Genomic DNA, 15997 nt, shown 5'->3' with positions numbered 1-15997 from the left:
GGCCTATCCTGCACAAGTTTGGAACTAATTCTCAGAGCCCATTTCTAACTGTCGTAAAGGTTCTGCGACCAAGTGAAAGATAGTCTCTTGAAAGATTTTTTTAATTCAGATTCAGTTTATTTAGTCTCATTCCACGCAAAAGCAAATTAGCTATATATTAAGTACCAATGTTGGCTCCAATTCTACATCTTAACAAGACTCTCCATGCCTAACACTAACAGAAAGCCATTCAAAGGTTAGTTTTAAATCTAACGTAATAAAAACGGCCGAAATACTAGTCATTCCCTATTTTTAAAATATTTTTTAATTACCAAATTAAAAGTATTTCCAAATTTTAAATTATTTTACTTAGTAGAGGAGTAACACTGGTTTTCTCTAGCAATCAATGTCTCCTACTGTCATTACTGAAGTAAAATTTAATTACTCTCTGTGACTCCTTGACCTGAATACAAGGGTCCAAGTAAATATAAACATTTATAAAGTGAAATGTAAATATTTCAGAAGTCAGAATAAGATCCATCAAAGGATTCTTAATAAGAAAATTCTGTCCAAAGACTGGGGGCAGGAGGTAGTGATTAACAATTTATACTGGGACAAATTTTACAACTTACTTTTTAGATGTTCTCTCTGCTACCATATTTAGTAAACCACAAAACATCCTACACTTGTTTTTATCCCTTGAAAAGAATATAGTTGCTTTTTGTGGATGGAAATGAAATGCATTTAAAAGAATCTAAATGGACACTGAAATGTGGGAAAAAAGTATCTGTTTATTTTCTAAAACCACAAATGTTTGACATTTTGGGAGAAAAGTTTTGCTTATTTTTATTCTGTTTTGATGGTTGCTCTTCTGGAATGATGGAGGGTGGGCAAAGGGCCACCACTCTGACTGAAAGTCTCATTTGCTGTAGTAATCTTTATTGGAAACAATACAGTATTAACCCAGTATTAAATTAATGGTGTTGCTAAATAATATTTTCTTATTAATTTCAGTAGTTATTCTGGTTAAAAATCAAGAAAAATGGTGATTTAAAATTCACAAAGCATTGAGTGGACTCATTTATGCATTACTTACTGAGTTAAATTTGCTAGGCACTATAATGTTGATACCAGTTCAAACTCAATACCCAACACAAATACAATAAAAAATCATAATCATGAAAGCAGAATGTCTAACTACTAACATTCTAAGTAATTAACACATCAAATTAAGTGTTACTACAATGAAGCCATATAATGTGATTTCTATGAATAGGCTACCTGATCAGTTATAAAATGCATAGAAATCTGATTTTGAAAATAATAAACATTGTGTAATTTCCTTTCAAAGGAAAGTTAAGACAAGTTTATCGTAATGCCATCATTAAAGATAGGTTACTTTTCACTATCTGTCTTGCCCATTATGGATAACAGTTTCATACCTGTTCTTCCAATAATTCCTGCCACAATATATTGATTTCTTGTAACCTATTCCAACGTTCCTCAGTCCAACGGCACACTGCTGTCCAACGTTCACCAAGTTTCTAGTAAAGGAAGAAACCGTCCTTTGTCAACAGAACCTTAAAAGATAGTTATAATGATCCTTAAAGAAATTCATGACATCCATTGCCCTTTACTACAGAGTAGCAATTTATGAAAAATATTTTTAATAAAAATTGCTTTAAAATAATACAGATGAATCCTATAAATTTATAGATGAGAAAAACTAATTTCCATAGAATTTAACTGTTGCATATTACATAGCTAGAAAGTGGTACAGCTAGAACTCTATTCTTTAACTTTTGACTCCAAATTCCTGCTCTTTCCATATCAGTGGTTTTTATATGACAATTTGACATTTTTACACATATCTTCAGAAGAGAGCATACATATCTACCCTTTTGTGCTTCAAATTTTTCAGGCTGTAATTATCTTTTCAAAAAATTCATTGCATCAATTAACCACCTTTTACATGCCAAGCAAATTTCCATATGGAATACCAAAATTACAAAAAAAAAAAAAAATTAACCTTACAAAAACTGTTTTGAGTTTCTGTAAGATTAAAAAAAATGCTTAATTGATTCTTTCTGTTTATATTACATAAAAATCAGGAATAGAATCTTAGGAGTATTAGCAATGCTAAATAAATAAATTTGGTTGTTTAAAAATCATTACTCATGATGACTTTCCCAACTAATTATTTTATTACCATTTTATAAATAATGATGAACAAATGCTACATTTAATTTCTACGTTACTTACATGTGCAAGGAATTATTTAATTCATATTATACTACTTCAATATTTAATATCAGAGTAAGCTTTGTAGAACATGAAATCAGAGCCAAAAGACAGGTCTTCAGTCTTGGTGTGAAAATTTGCCTACTTAAATCTCAGTGGCATCCCATGACCTTTCTGAATGAATCTCAGTCTCCTCACTGTTAAATAGGCAAGACATGAATGCCTAGCTCTTAGGTTACTGTAATAACTAAGTACTGCTACAGCAAAAAGGCTCAGAACCACTGGCTAACTTTAAATGTTATAAAAGAAAAAGAATTTCATATAATAAGATTATAGTCTGAAAGTGACTGAAAATCATTTGGTGACATCATATCAGGTAATCCAAATTCTGTTCAAATACAATACTAATAAATCTCTTATTAAACACTTGTCAGATACACTATAGCCTTTGTACAAAAAGCAGCAATTTATTGGGGTTCCCAAAACTGTTGTTGAAACTCACGCGTTGATCTACCAAAGCTGCAGGGATATTTAACCCTACACAGCTGAAATTCTCAAACACATACTGGCCCCACTCCCAGGGCTTCAGGTCTGTGTGGAGCCCGGGAATCTACATTTTAACAAAGTCCTCAAGTGATTCTGAGCGAGAAGTCGGTCTGTATAGTACTTGTCAAGTTCAATTCCTGTGCTTCCCAATCTAGATTTCATTTTGCAGGAGGAAGCTGGGGACCACAAGCAGCCTTGCCCATCCAGCCTGGGGGCAGGGAAGGAAAGATACTGAAGTACTGTTGTAAACCCAGAAGCTGGGAAACCCCAACTGGGAAGCACAGACTAAAGGTTAGGGTAGTCCCCTAATGAACAGTGAGACAGGACCTGAAGAATAGGGGGGTGCCATAGCAGGGTTTCAGACCACAGGGTCCTTGCAAGTAGCCCATCTCCAGGGTCCATACCTGTAACTGATCTTCAAGGACCGCAGTGGCGCTCTCACCACTGTTTTCATCAACAATCACCACCATGTGCGTTAGTGAATTTACCTTCACCTGTTCAGCCTCAAGATCATTTTGCAAACGCTAGGGAAAAAGATTAAGATACACCGTTATTTCTACTATCTTCAAATTTACCTATTTAAAATCCACTCAGCTGTCGATAGTAATTAAGGACACTTAATGAAGCATCGTGTTTAAATTTCCCATCATTAACCTAAGTGTTCTACTAATGAACAAGTCCCTTATACATTTTTACATTTCATTATGAACCAAAGCAGGTTGAAAAATGCAGTGCCACAACAGATCACAAATGAGATATCATCGCTCATTTATTATAAGTTCCGGGAAAAAAAAAAAAACTGGAATAGATGGCTTGAGTGAATATAATAGAAATTAAGATAAAAAAGACAAAAAAAAACATACAGAGTCAAATCATTTTAGTGAAGCATAATGCAAGGGGAGAGGTAAGTAGGATGGTATCTGAAAGTCAGAAGCTATTCAGATGAGCTACCCAGGAAAGCAATTCAGGATAGACGCACAACTTCCATTCTCCCCTTTTCCATGGCTCCAAGCATGACAGGCCATAAAATTTTTGTATATAGGCAATTTATTTAAATGCTACCAACAGTGTTGTCAAATGCCTCGTGAGTCGTGTTTAATGTATCCCTAAGTTTTATTTATCAGTTATCTAGATAATCCACTGAAAAAACTCTTCAAACAATTTGCAGAGAGGCTATTTTACTCTTCCCTTCCTTGACTATGAAAAGTTATCTTCTAAATGCGTGACCAAATTATATTGTCTACCAAATTTCAATTCCTCTTGTGGTGCCGGACACTCTCCTATACCACAGAAGAAACACAGCTCGCGTTAAAGGATTAGGTAGAGATAAATCTGAGGGGTTGCCTCTTTGCCCACCCCCTGCATTAATGCCAATACACTAGGGACTTTAACCACTTATGGGTCCAAACAAAAACCCTGAAAAGCCTTATGAACGTTCACTAAGTACTTTCCTAAGAAAACTACACATACTTACGTAAAATTTTATCTGCACTGTCATCCCGGGCTTTAGAAAAGTAACACCCCCACGAACTCCACCCTAACAGACACTGAATAAAAGAGAACACTGAAGAAGTGTCCCATCTCTGCACGAATGACAGAAGCCACCAGCCCTTAGAAGGCTAAGTGCTGCCTTTTCATATTTGATAAGGTATAAAAGAAATATGAGCCAGATTTACTTTATGGTCTTCTAGCAGCTTTTGTAGGGATTTTAAATCGTCATCCAGGGGGCAAGTTTCCATCTTCTGAATGCGTTCTTCTGTGAGCGTTAACCAGGCCGAGAGCTGCTGCAACTGCTTCTTTTGTAGCTCCATCAACACGTCGTGCAGCCTGTCCAGGGACAAACACACATCAGCCCCACTCCCTTTTCCCTTTGCAAAGGCAAACACATGCTCCAGGCACCAAAGACAAGGGGCAAGGGAATGCAGTCTGGCCTAACCATTGAAAGTACCATTTAGTCTTTAAACATAGAAACAAGAAAAAAACACTTTTACTTTTTTCCTAAATGGAGTCAATTAAATGGGAGTCAAAGGATGCAAATCACAGCCCCCTCTATTCATATCAGAATCATTGTTTCTTCAATCCGGAATTCCTGCTTATTAAATAGGTGGAAATTGCAATGGAATGCCACTTGCTCCTTAATACACGATACATGAAATAAAATGAACCATGGGGGGGGGGGCTGCTCTAAAAAAATGTTACCAGATGAAATTGTAGATAAATACTACATAGTCCTGTCTTCAGATAGAGTTCATGGCTAGCCGATTTTCATAGTGTGAAGAGATAACCGTCTATATGAAAGTCTTCTCCTTTTCTGCTAATTTCTGTGTTCCAACCTTACCCACTCATTCGGTTAATATATCAAAGAGGAAACAAAGATCACACAAAATGCCAACACTACAAAAAGGAAGGTGCAAATTTTACAAGGCAAGTTCTGAAATTATCTTGTCTTTGCAGACATGCAGGCTCTCTTACTAAGCTAAACTGGGTAACGCAGTCGATGGAATAAAGTGTTAATTTTCTTTGCTTCCACTCACCGGGACTGTCTGTCCATACTATCCACCCTAAGTGCCTCCCATCTAGCATTTAGCAGGGTCATTTGTTCCTGAATCTCAAATTCCTCTTCATCTGACAGAGTTCCTCGTGTTAGCAGCCGGTTTCCCGCCTGCAGGACGCTCCCCACGCTGCTCTGGTGGGCCGTCAGCTCCATCATAAAAGCCTAGAAAGGTACATCATTATGATTTGTGGGCTGCTCATGGAAGAAAAAATCTTAATAAACTGTTAGTGCCTAATATCAGTGCTGCAGAAAAACGCAGCCATGTAGAGCATAAATAAAGTAGACTTTGATCCAATTGTTTAAGCTCTGAATATAGGAAATAAGCAGCTGGCCGAAGTAAAAAGGGGAACAGATCAAAGAGGACAGTGTTACATCTGATAATACCAGCTGTTTTTAAATAAATGCTGATCATGCTACCAATTGTGAACATGGGATTATGAGAAAATAGAATAAATAAAACACCATGCTCACCCAAGAGGAACTGCTTAAGGAATATTACCGTTTCTATTATTTTCAAATCAAAATAGCAAATAAAACCTGTCAATTAATATCCCAACACACCAAAAAAAACCTACTTAATCAAAGGAAATCTCCGTATAATCAAATACAACACGATATATACATATTCTCAAAACAATAGGATATTTTCATTTTATAAAATTATGCAGGAACACTGGATATGACATTTGCTTCATGATCCAATAAATGCAAACAGTCACTTTCTAGGGAGCACTCAGAGCCTAACGATTTGGTGTATTGATTAGCCATGCTGTGTTTTAAATATAACACTATAACTGTAACTTCAGAAAGAAGCAGTACGACACATTAATTTTTGTCAGTGGCTCCACAGAATATACAAGTCATGATAAGATTAAAACCTGAAATCCAATTCCAATGCACAGCTAATCACCCACAGCCATTTTATAACAAAGCCCTATTTAAATATCACAAGGCCTAACATACGCCATGACCTCCCTGTGGAGAAGTCAGTAGACAACACACATCGGGGTAGAGCCCCTGACTGGGGCGCAGACACCATGGTGGGTATATCCTCTCATCAGCTACAGATTACTTACTTCATGGGTGGCAAACTGGTCTTTGACTTCTTCTACATCATCAGAAATGTCATCCTGCTCCTGGAACGTGTCCTCGGCGGAAAGCAACCAGGTGAGCACTTCCTCCAGCGCTATCTGATAGCTGTCCAGATCCATGTCAACCTCGGTGACAGTGCTCGGGGTTTCAGCTCCAGGACCCTCATGCTCCTCCTCCAGCGCTGAGCTCTAGAAGAACCACCCCAAGAAAACACCCACAAGCATCATGAAAACAAGAAGGCGTTCAACAAACACACGCTGTATGGAGAACCTTAAGGGAGGTTCCACCACGACCTCGGCATTCATCCAATTCTCAAGAGCTGGGCACGCAATGCCATGAACTAGGCAGAAGGCATTTATTAAATGTGCAAGGAAGGCAAAGAGCACAAAAGTGGAATGCACTCCTGGATTCTGTACTCATGGAAATTCTAATACACTTGCAGAGAGAGAAATAACTCACATGAATCACTTTGGAACAAAAATAAAATGGCTATTAGCAAAGTTATAAATTCCATGGATCCAACAAGGGATGCTATTTGAGTTCACTAAGGGCTAAAACAGGAAAATTCTGGAGTGAATCTGGAACATGTTGGGCCTTGAAGGATGGATATAACTTAAAGAAAAATAGAGACTGGAACTCTGCTTTGACCCCCTGTTTTACTACATTGCATTTTTCATCGCATTTTAGACACTGAAACATAGTCAGACATCCAGGCTGGTGTGCCGATGGTATTTTTTGAGGCAACTGCCCTCGAGTTCACTTGCTGGCCTTTTTTAAGGACCTGTGCGATAAAATTATCTCAAGCTCTTTCTAAGCAATGGAGTATTTTCACATATACTTTAAAATCTTATAACCAAATCAACGATCTCGGTCACATATGGGTTCCTGTTTGGAGCAACACTTCTTTAAAATTCACGTGCAGCCTGTCTCCACTTTATTACCTCTCATCCACAATTCGTATGTGTTTCAAACATACAAAAACTTGCAGAGAACAATATATGAAATGCTCATGTATTTAGCACCTACAGTTGGATAACATTCCCTTTTACTCCAGATCAGTTTTGGTCCTTACCACTCACCTCAAAAGGCTTTGAACAATGTCACCAATAACCTTTCTATTGACAAATTCACTTTTCTAGCATCTGCTCACCACTGTCACCCATGCTCCCACCTCCACAATCCACTTGCCACAGAGGAGCAGAAGGAGCTTTGGAAAACATAATCACATCACAAGACATCCCTACTTAAAATCTTTCATTGTTTTCCCAATACTCATAAGAAACAATTTAAAATTCTTAACACAGTTTACGAAAATACTGTGACAGCAAGAAACAGTGTGTGCAGACTTGTGTGTGTGTGTGTGTGTGTGTGTGTGTGTGTATGGAGATGGTTTTCAGGGAAGACTTCTTTGAAAAAATCCCATGGAAACAGAAAAGACAGGAAGCTCGCCATACAAATAGTAGGTGGCGGAGCATTTCATAGACAGGAACCCACATGAGCAAAGTCTTAGGGAAGGAGAAGACAATGTCCACCATGACTACAGTGCAGTGGCCTGAGATGAACTGCAGAGGTAGTCTGGGCCTTGTAAACTAAAAGAGAAGATGAGGCCTTTAATCAGCATGAAGGCTGGAACAGAAAGAAAACACACACCACAAACATTTTGGCGGAAGAATCAAACAGACACAGTAAACCATACGCAGGAGTTAATCAGGGAGAACACAGATGAAACCCAGGCTAATTAAGGCACAGATGGGGCCAAAGGCAGAGAAGGGAAAATGAGGTAAGTTCTGGACCTAAAATCCTGAAACTGTGGAGACAAAATAACCCTGGATATCAGTTAGAATCAAACTTCTAGACTACAGTGAGGACATCTGAGCACAAGGACAGTTAGTGACCAGGCAACAGTCACTTAGATGGGCCCTAGGATCCATGAGGGGTGAGGTGGAAGGCATTATTTACCGGCAAATGTTCAGAAGGTATTAATTGAAACAAGAGAGACTTTCAACTGAAAGTTTGATTTACAGAGAAATGCAAGAATTATTTGCTGACGACGTAATCTCTACAGCATATGTTTGTAGGAAGAGCCCAAAGAGGAAGGCAGCCTATCAGTGTTCGCTAGAAAATAGCAGGAGGCGAACTCTGTCAAAGAGCAGATGATTAAGACTTGACCACATTTTATTTCTTCAGTTAATTTAATTCAGCCTCTACAGCACTAATGAAAGCATGAAAATGATGAGGTTAATGTTAATACACTTGCTCTTAATCAAACAGCAAATGGCTTCTGCAATTCCTATCATGTAATCCTGAGAACCAAACAGAAATTATTATTTTATCTACACATCACGAAAGGCAAATGAAATTTCCTTCCTTTTTAAAATGGCCTTAACCGTACAAAGTAAAATATACCATCTTTCTAACAAAAGGAAGCCTGATCCAATAAAGAAATGATTTTAAAACCAAAAGGCAACTCAGAAGATTATCTGAGCCAATTAGCAGGGGGCATCATTAATGAAGGACAGCTAAGCTACTCGAAACAAATGCTTCTCTGCATTCTTTTAAGTCAGTTATAAAACATTAGGGATTGGGGCGCCTGAGTGGTGCAGTCGTTAAGCGTCTGCCCTCGGCTCAGGGCGTGATCCCGGCGTTCTGGGATCGAGTCCCACATCGGGCTCCTCCGCTGGGAGCCTGCTTCTTCCTCTCCCACTCTCCCTGCTTGTGTTCCCTCTCTCGCTGGCTGTCTCTATCTCTGTCAAATAAATAAATAAAATCTTTAAAAAAAAAAAAAAAAACATTAGGGCTTTTCCTCAATGATTTTCAAAACTACTAAAGAGCCCTGGGTTCACAATCTGGCCCATCTCTTGCCCTCTTTCCTTCAATAAGTTATTTTCTTTTTCTGTAAATCATGCTATTTTTTTGAAATGGAGAACATAAAAGGATTAATACTACTACCCAAAGAAAATCTGAAAAGTAAGTTCTCTGAGCCTTGGAGAATGAAAAACAAGTGTTACGCCAATTCAAGACCATTGTCATTATATGAGAATTCACTAACAGTTTTTTAAAAAGGAACTTCTTAAATGAGGATAAATGGCAATGTCAAAACAAATTTAGAAGGAAAAGTTATAGCAATGATAGCTGCTGCCTATTGAATGTCTATCAAGATCAGTGTAGATGCTATGACTTACCTTTATAAGCGGGTGGTTTTATCCAGATTTTTCAGCTAAAATTGTGGTTGAAAAGGAAAGTAAGCAACTCAAAACAAATAGTAACAGGAATGAACTTTAAGCTTCCAAGCCCATGTTCTCTGTCTCTCTAAAATGTATTTCATATCATTTTGAAATCCATGTATATCCCCTGGTTGCTGAGTTGGCTAACACGTTGGACCAAATGACTTTTGAAAAGGTCTCAACCAACTGTTAAGATTCTCTCACTTTATGAATTAAGAGAACTGTTTAGACTAAAACAGAATAAGAAAACATGGATTGATTCAAGACAGGATAATTCAAGAAGGAAGGATAATTCAGACAGGAAGAAAAATTCAGGACTTTATATCTCCCCCAAAATATACATTTATATCCTGGTGAATAAAACCACTGGAAGCCCTTAAATGAAAAACTCACCTAGTAGCCTATTGTCAATTACTCCTCCTAAATGAAAGGGGAAATAAAGTGTATATTTTGATAGCCCTTGGGAGAATATAATGATAAAAATCTTTTTTTCGGTGGCAAAAAAGAAAAGAAAAAAGAAAGATTAATACTTAGAACAAACTATGCTGATGTGGGAAAACCATTTTCAGCACATGACAACAAAGATAAAATGAACAGATGGTGGGAAAATGTAGGTTCTTAAGCCTATCGTGCAGCAGCGTGCTCACAGCGCTGGACTCTAACTTCAGCCTCATTGTATAAAATAATGTCTGTTCCTTCTCAATAAAATCAGTTGCGCTCCGGTTTTCCATTACACGCAGGTGACGGATGACAGCACGCTAACTGATAAACTGAACTTCTTATGCCTATGTAAGCTGAGAACCCAAGATGTTCTCAGTCAAGAAAAGAATCCTCTGAAAGTGTTCTAATCTAGTACCTAAGAGAAAACAAATATGGCAAGTCAAACTTTTTAATAAAAATTGACCTGTACCTGTAGACTAATCTCTCCTTCTTCACATTCTTTCTTATATTTCCTTGGGAGTGTCTCTACTTCCCGGATGGCATCTAGAGTGACTTGCTGAGGAAGCACCTCAAACAAAGATGTTAAATACATAATTATGGATTTCTTGTCAGGAAGCTGAACAGCAACATCTAAAAGTGGAAAAAAATAAGAAGTAGCTTAAATTAGATGTCCAAAATATGTGAATTGCTCAATATTAGCTATAAAATAACTACCCTTAGAACCCATAAACAATACCAGTATATAATCTTTGCAATACCAGAGCTCAGTAAATTTCTATTTCATGTAATAATAGATGAGACAAAAGCAAAGAAGATTATTTATTTTGTTCGGTAGCCTATTTCTTAAAAATCTTCCCTAAAAACTTCCCCAAAATGTTCAGATAAGCTACCATTTAAGATGACACAGACTCCACTTATAATATGAAACTAAGTCTAGAATTCAACTCTGCAATATCTGTTAACTAGTTTTCACATCATATGCAAGAAGATCATATAAAAATGCACTGTAATTAAATAAGCCAAATACTGAATTGTTTCTCTAATAATTACATTTTCCTAAACCTTAAATATTATGCGAGTATCAAGTAACCATTCTCCAATGATGTAATTAAATTTCCTCCCGAAGTATCCTACGAATTAAGTATAACAGTACTAATAACTAGTCTGCAATGAAATGGCTTGCACCATACTTCAAAAAAAAAAAAAAAATCCACAATTCATTACTCCTTTTAAAAAGTGGGAAAAAACTATTTTTCAAGTATTCAAATTGTACAGCAAAATCAATGTTGAAATTAAACACTGAATAATACCTTCAGGATCTAACAGCTTTTCAATTCCCAAATAAGTTTGAGCTTTGCTGAAGGCATGTTCAAGTCTCTCAATTGGGGACATTTTGACAACTCTATCCCAGCTGAAGAGATCAGGTCTGAAATTACAATGTAAATAAAACTGAATGAAAATGAAATATATGGACAAAAGTAGGCACTGCTATAATTTAATACATTTCGGTTTTAGATTATTTTACTTGTGAGTTTAAATGAAGAAATTTTTATCTTTTATATCCCAAAGGCTTGTCAAATATATATTTTAAAGTAATTTACAATATGAAAACAATAGGTAAAACATTCTAAGTTTCTTGTGTTGGTTAAAGATGCCTATTAAAATTTATGAAATAACCACAAAAAGATTAGAAATGGTATACAGTATTTCCCAAGTAGTAAAGGAAAAAAAGGGAAGAAGAACCTATCCATATAAGACAACAAAGAAAAAAGATACCGAAAAGTTAAAAGAAATGAGAACCTTAAAATAAGAGGTAAAAATGAACCTAAATACATCAATTGTCACAATCAATGTTAATGGACTAAATTCTTCAACTGAAAGACCAAGATTAGCAGAATAGAAAATCCAGCTTTGATCTGCTCACGGGATACCCTGCAACAAAACCCTGAGAGAATTTTTCATCAATCATCCCCCTCCATACTACCACTGTCCAGTATTTTCTTTCTATCTCGATTTTCTTTAAATCCAACAAATTGTACACTATTGTTGTTCTTACTTACTCAAAAGTTGATCATTTTCTTTGTACTCTATCTGTTCTTGCATCTTAGACCCACTTAACTTCTGGGCTTTGCCTGCCCTATTCCCATACCCAGTTCCTCCTCTGACTTCATCTCCTATCACTCCTACTGGTGACACTGCACCAATTGACTTCCCAAATGCCAGGTCCCTCCTCCCCTCTTGCTGATTTAGTTTCCTTCAGCATGTTTACCATTTCTAAATGCTATATGACCTACATTATCATTTTTTTAATTGTCTTCCTTCTTCTACTTGAATGGAAATTCCAGAAGGACTGGGATTTTTGCTTGTTTTGTTCTCTGCTATATGCCCCATACCTACCACATTGAAGGCACTCCATAAATGCTTGCTAAATTAATTAAGTAATAGCTGGGGGAAAGCTTTGGCTAAAATTCAAGTTCTTTGGTAACATCTCTAAACCAGCTAGAAAGAGAGGCCAATCCTCTTAAACTGATAAAGGAGAAGTGGAAGACACTTGGGTGTGGGAGATCTTTAAGTAGATAAAAAGTATATGAAAAAAGCTACAAAATATATCAATCTTGTGGTAAAATGTTGAAACCACTCCCTTCATTATGTAGAACAAAACATTCTACTCACTGTCACTAATTCAAATCAATATTGTATTGAAGGACAAGGCACAAATGAGGGGGGAAGAGAAGAAAAGAGGAGAGAAGAAACTATTATGATTCATGGATAGTCCAAAAAAAAAAAAAAAAAAAACCCACCCTACAGAAACACCCAATTTGCAGAAACATTTTTGTAAAATTTGTAAAAATTTAACAAATTTCGAGATCTAAGAGGTAGAAAAGTCAATTGCATTTTCTACATATCAGCAAAAAACATACAGGAAACAGAGCTTGAAACAATAAATAATTTACAATAGCAATAAAACATAAAATAAATTTTGCCTTTCACATTTAAATCCTTGATGCATCTGGAATTACTTTTGGGTATGGTGAGGTAAGGATGCAATTTATTTATTCACATAAGGGTAACCAGTTGTCCCATACTATCCATTCATCTGCTCACCTACAACATCGGCTCAGGTGTATAGGAGGATGGAGCTATTTCTGAGTTCTTTATTCTGTTAGGCTGAACTATATGAAACTGCCATTCTTATATGTCAAAACAGTCAAACGTTTGCAATTTCACATTATTCAGACCATTATTAAATTCATGTATTTATTTATAGTACTATATATATAGTCTTAATAAATACAGCTTCATAACTAATTTTGTTTCTGTTTGGGAGGTACTCTAATCCGGTTCTTCTTCAGGAGTGGACTGGCTATTCTTGGGCCTTTAGTCTTTTATAAATTACATGTTTTATGAAAAAAATCAATTGTCCTTATTTAATTGAGTTTGCAATGAATTTATAGAGTTTCCCTTTCAGTATGAAAATGAAAACTTAACACAATTCATTGTATATATTACTGGTTAGTGCTGAATGAGTGGGACTGAACTATGTGAATTATTTTACATTTTTTAAACTTATGTAGAAGAAACCAAGGACATTGCAGTATGGCATTTGAGTCCTATAGAAATGAAGACTCAATGGGTATTTTCTTGCATAATGTTTCTTTTCTTAATGTGCAGAGAGGAGATTGGTGGTAGTGGGGAAGAGGCTTTAGGGAGGAATAGTAAGGGAGAGACAGAGAGGAGATACAAATCTGTAAGGCCCACATCTAAGTAGGGTCATATCTCACTTATGTTGGTGGAGCACGGCATTAAAGGCAAGTCCATCTGTCCAGCTGGTGGTGAAGTTGAGGACGTTGACCTGGCTGTATGGCCTAGTAGACTGGCGCACCCAGCTCAGTAGGATCTTCTCACTGTTTGTCTGTTGCAGGTCTGACATGACATCTTTCATGACATCTTTTACCTATTCAAAAAAACCATGCTGCCTGTAACTTAAAATAGTTGCTGGAATCAAGTCCTTGAATAAGGAATATTACATTAATTCACCATTATGGATCAGGTAATTGGTATTCATTTTACCTCAAAAATTTCCCTTAAACACTGGAAAGATAAATGTGTTTTTAACAGTAATTATTTTACGGTACTAGGAATTAGAGGTGTTTTTTACCTCCCCTTTATGCATTATGGTATTTTCTACATCTTAGCAGTATTTAGATCAGGTTTGGTGACACTGAATATCACTTCCATAGCCACAAAGTAATATTTTAATACCATACACTTAACAAACACCTTTTAATAAGAGGAAAACAATTTTTATTTTCTACAAAAACAAGAAAGGAAGAAGTTTTGACTAACCACAAAATCAAAGAATGAAGTACATTTCATGATGGTAATAACAATTATAATACAGAACTAATATTTTATATTATTCTAAAGTAGTACATATATTATAAGGAAGTGTTCGAAGAATGATGTGGACATATGAAAGAGACACAAGAGCCAACTTAAGGGGGTTTGCTTGCAAAATAAATAATGGTAGTGAAAGATTCTTGACCTATCAAATAAGTAAAAATCCAGGAGTGAACAGTGATATATAAATGAAAGGATGGAGGAATAGGTAGATAAACAAGAGACAAGGGAAAGCTCTTCCTTATAAGTAGAAAGACAACAAATAAATGTAGAAGGAATAATGAAATTGGAAAATCACTATTTGCCAAGCATCACAATAACTGATCAAGTAAGAACTATGAATGGATCTGAAACCTGATGGGAAAAAGTTTGATAAGTAGCTGAATATTTATGTTCTCCAAGTATAGCCCCACAAGCTACTTTTTAATAACAAAGGGCAGTCACATTCCAGGGAGACACCTTAACCCAAACAATGAAAGTTTACACTGCCAGAAGGAAAACTAATGGAAAGTATACTAAGAACTCAACATCACTTCTGTGGCCCCTGTGCGGAAAAAATGAATAACCCGGATCTAATCATGAAAAAATACCAGCCAAATCCACATGGAGGGACATTCGACAAAATAACTGTCCAGTACTTTTCAAAAAGATCACTATCATGAAATACAAGGAAGGACTCAAAAAACTATTCCAGATTAAAGAGGACTAAAGAGATGTGACAAATAAATGTAATGCATGATTTTGTATTTTTTTTTCTTTATAAAGGGGATTACTGGGGCAATTGACAAAATCTCCATAAGATGTGTAGATTACATAATTGTATTGTTTTTATATTATCTTCCTGATTTTAATAATTATATATTATTTTAGTGTATAATATAATTATCATATGCTTACAATATTAGCACTGTATTATATATTGTACATGTATACTATGATATTAACATTATATTCTAGTTATATAAGAGAATTTCTTACTTTAGGAAAAAGGTTTGTTTTTACAAAATACACATTGAAGTATTTAGGCAAAGAGAAAAAGAGAGAAAAAACACAGAAATACAGATAGTAACTGTCAGCATTTGGGGAATCTGAGTGAAAGATATCCAGGAATTCTTTAAGCTATTTTTGCAACTTTTTTTATAAATCTGAAATGATGTCAACTTTTTAAAATTTAACATTTAAAAAAAGATACTTTTTTTTTCCTATGCCAGGAGAAGACAGCTGTTTGTCAGACTCTTTCATTCCAAATTACTATGAGTTGAACTGTGCCCCTCAAAATTCTTGAAGAAAAATACATTTACCGGCTAATGTAAATGTATTTGGAAATAGGGTCTCTCAAGAAGGTAAGATGAGATCATATGGATGGGCCCTACCCCATTATGACTGGAAGAAGAGGAGATCAGGACAAAGACACACAGAAAGAAGGAGTACCATGAGGACACAGGAGGAGGGCAGTGATCTGCAAGCCAAGGAGAGAGGCCTCAGAGGAAACCAACCTCGCTAACACGTTCATCTCAGA

General features: G+C 36.1%; 1 protein-coding gene across 13 annotated transcripts in view; it reads right to left on the bottom strand.

Moving 5' to 3' along the window:
• Window positions 1–15997, bottom strand: part of UTRN (utrophin) — a 486188-nt gene that overhangs the window by 351013 nt on the left and 119178 nt on the right. For all 13 annotated transcript variants that reach the window (XM_087865550.1, XM_087865558.1, XM_087865561.1 and 10 more), the window contains 8 exons: window positions 13860–14032; window positions 11388–11503; window positions 10547–10707; window positions 6397–6600; window positions 5301–5482; window positions 4443–4593; window positions 3171–3290; window positions 1422–1523 (listed from right to left, as the gene is read on the bottom strand). In XM_087865550.1, coding sequence (XP_087721676.1) covers window positions 1422–1523; window positions 3171–3290; window positions 4443–4593; window positions 5301–5482; window positions 6397–6600; window positions 10547–10707; window positions 11388–11503; window positions 13860–14032 — 1209 coding nt within the window. The remainder of the gene's footprint in view (window positions 1–1421; window positions 1524–3170; window positions 3291–4442; window positions 4594–5300; window positions 5483–6396; window positions 6601–10546; window positions 10708–11387; window positions 11504–13859; window positions 14033–15997) is intronic.

This window comes from Ursus americanus, chromosome 11 (assembly GCF_024610735.1).
Source record: "Ursus americanus isolate L20-20 chromosome 11, mUrsAme1.1.p, whole genome shotgun sequence".
In the NCBI taxonomy this organism is placed as follows: Eukaryota; Metazoa; Chordata; class Mammalia; order Carnivora; family Ursidae; genus Ursus; species Ursus americanus.
This window is presented reverse-complemented; position numbering and strand designations above follow the sequence as displayed.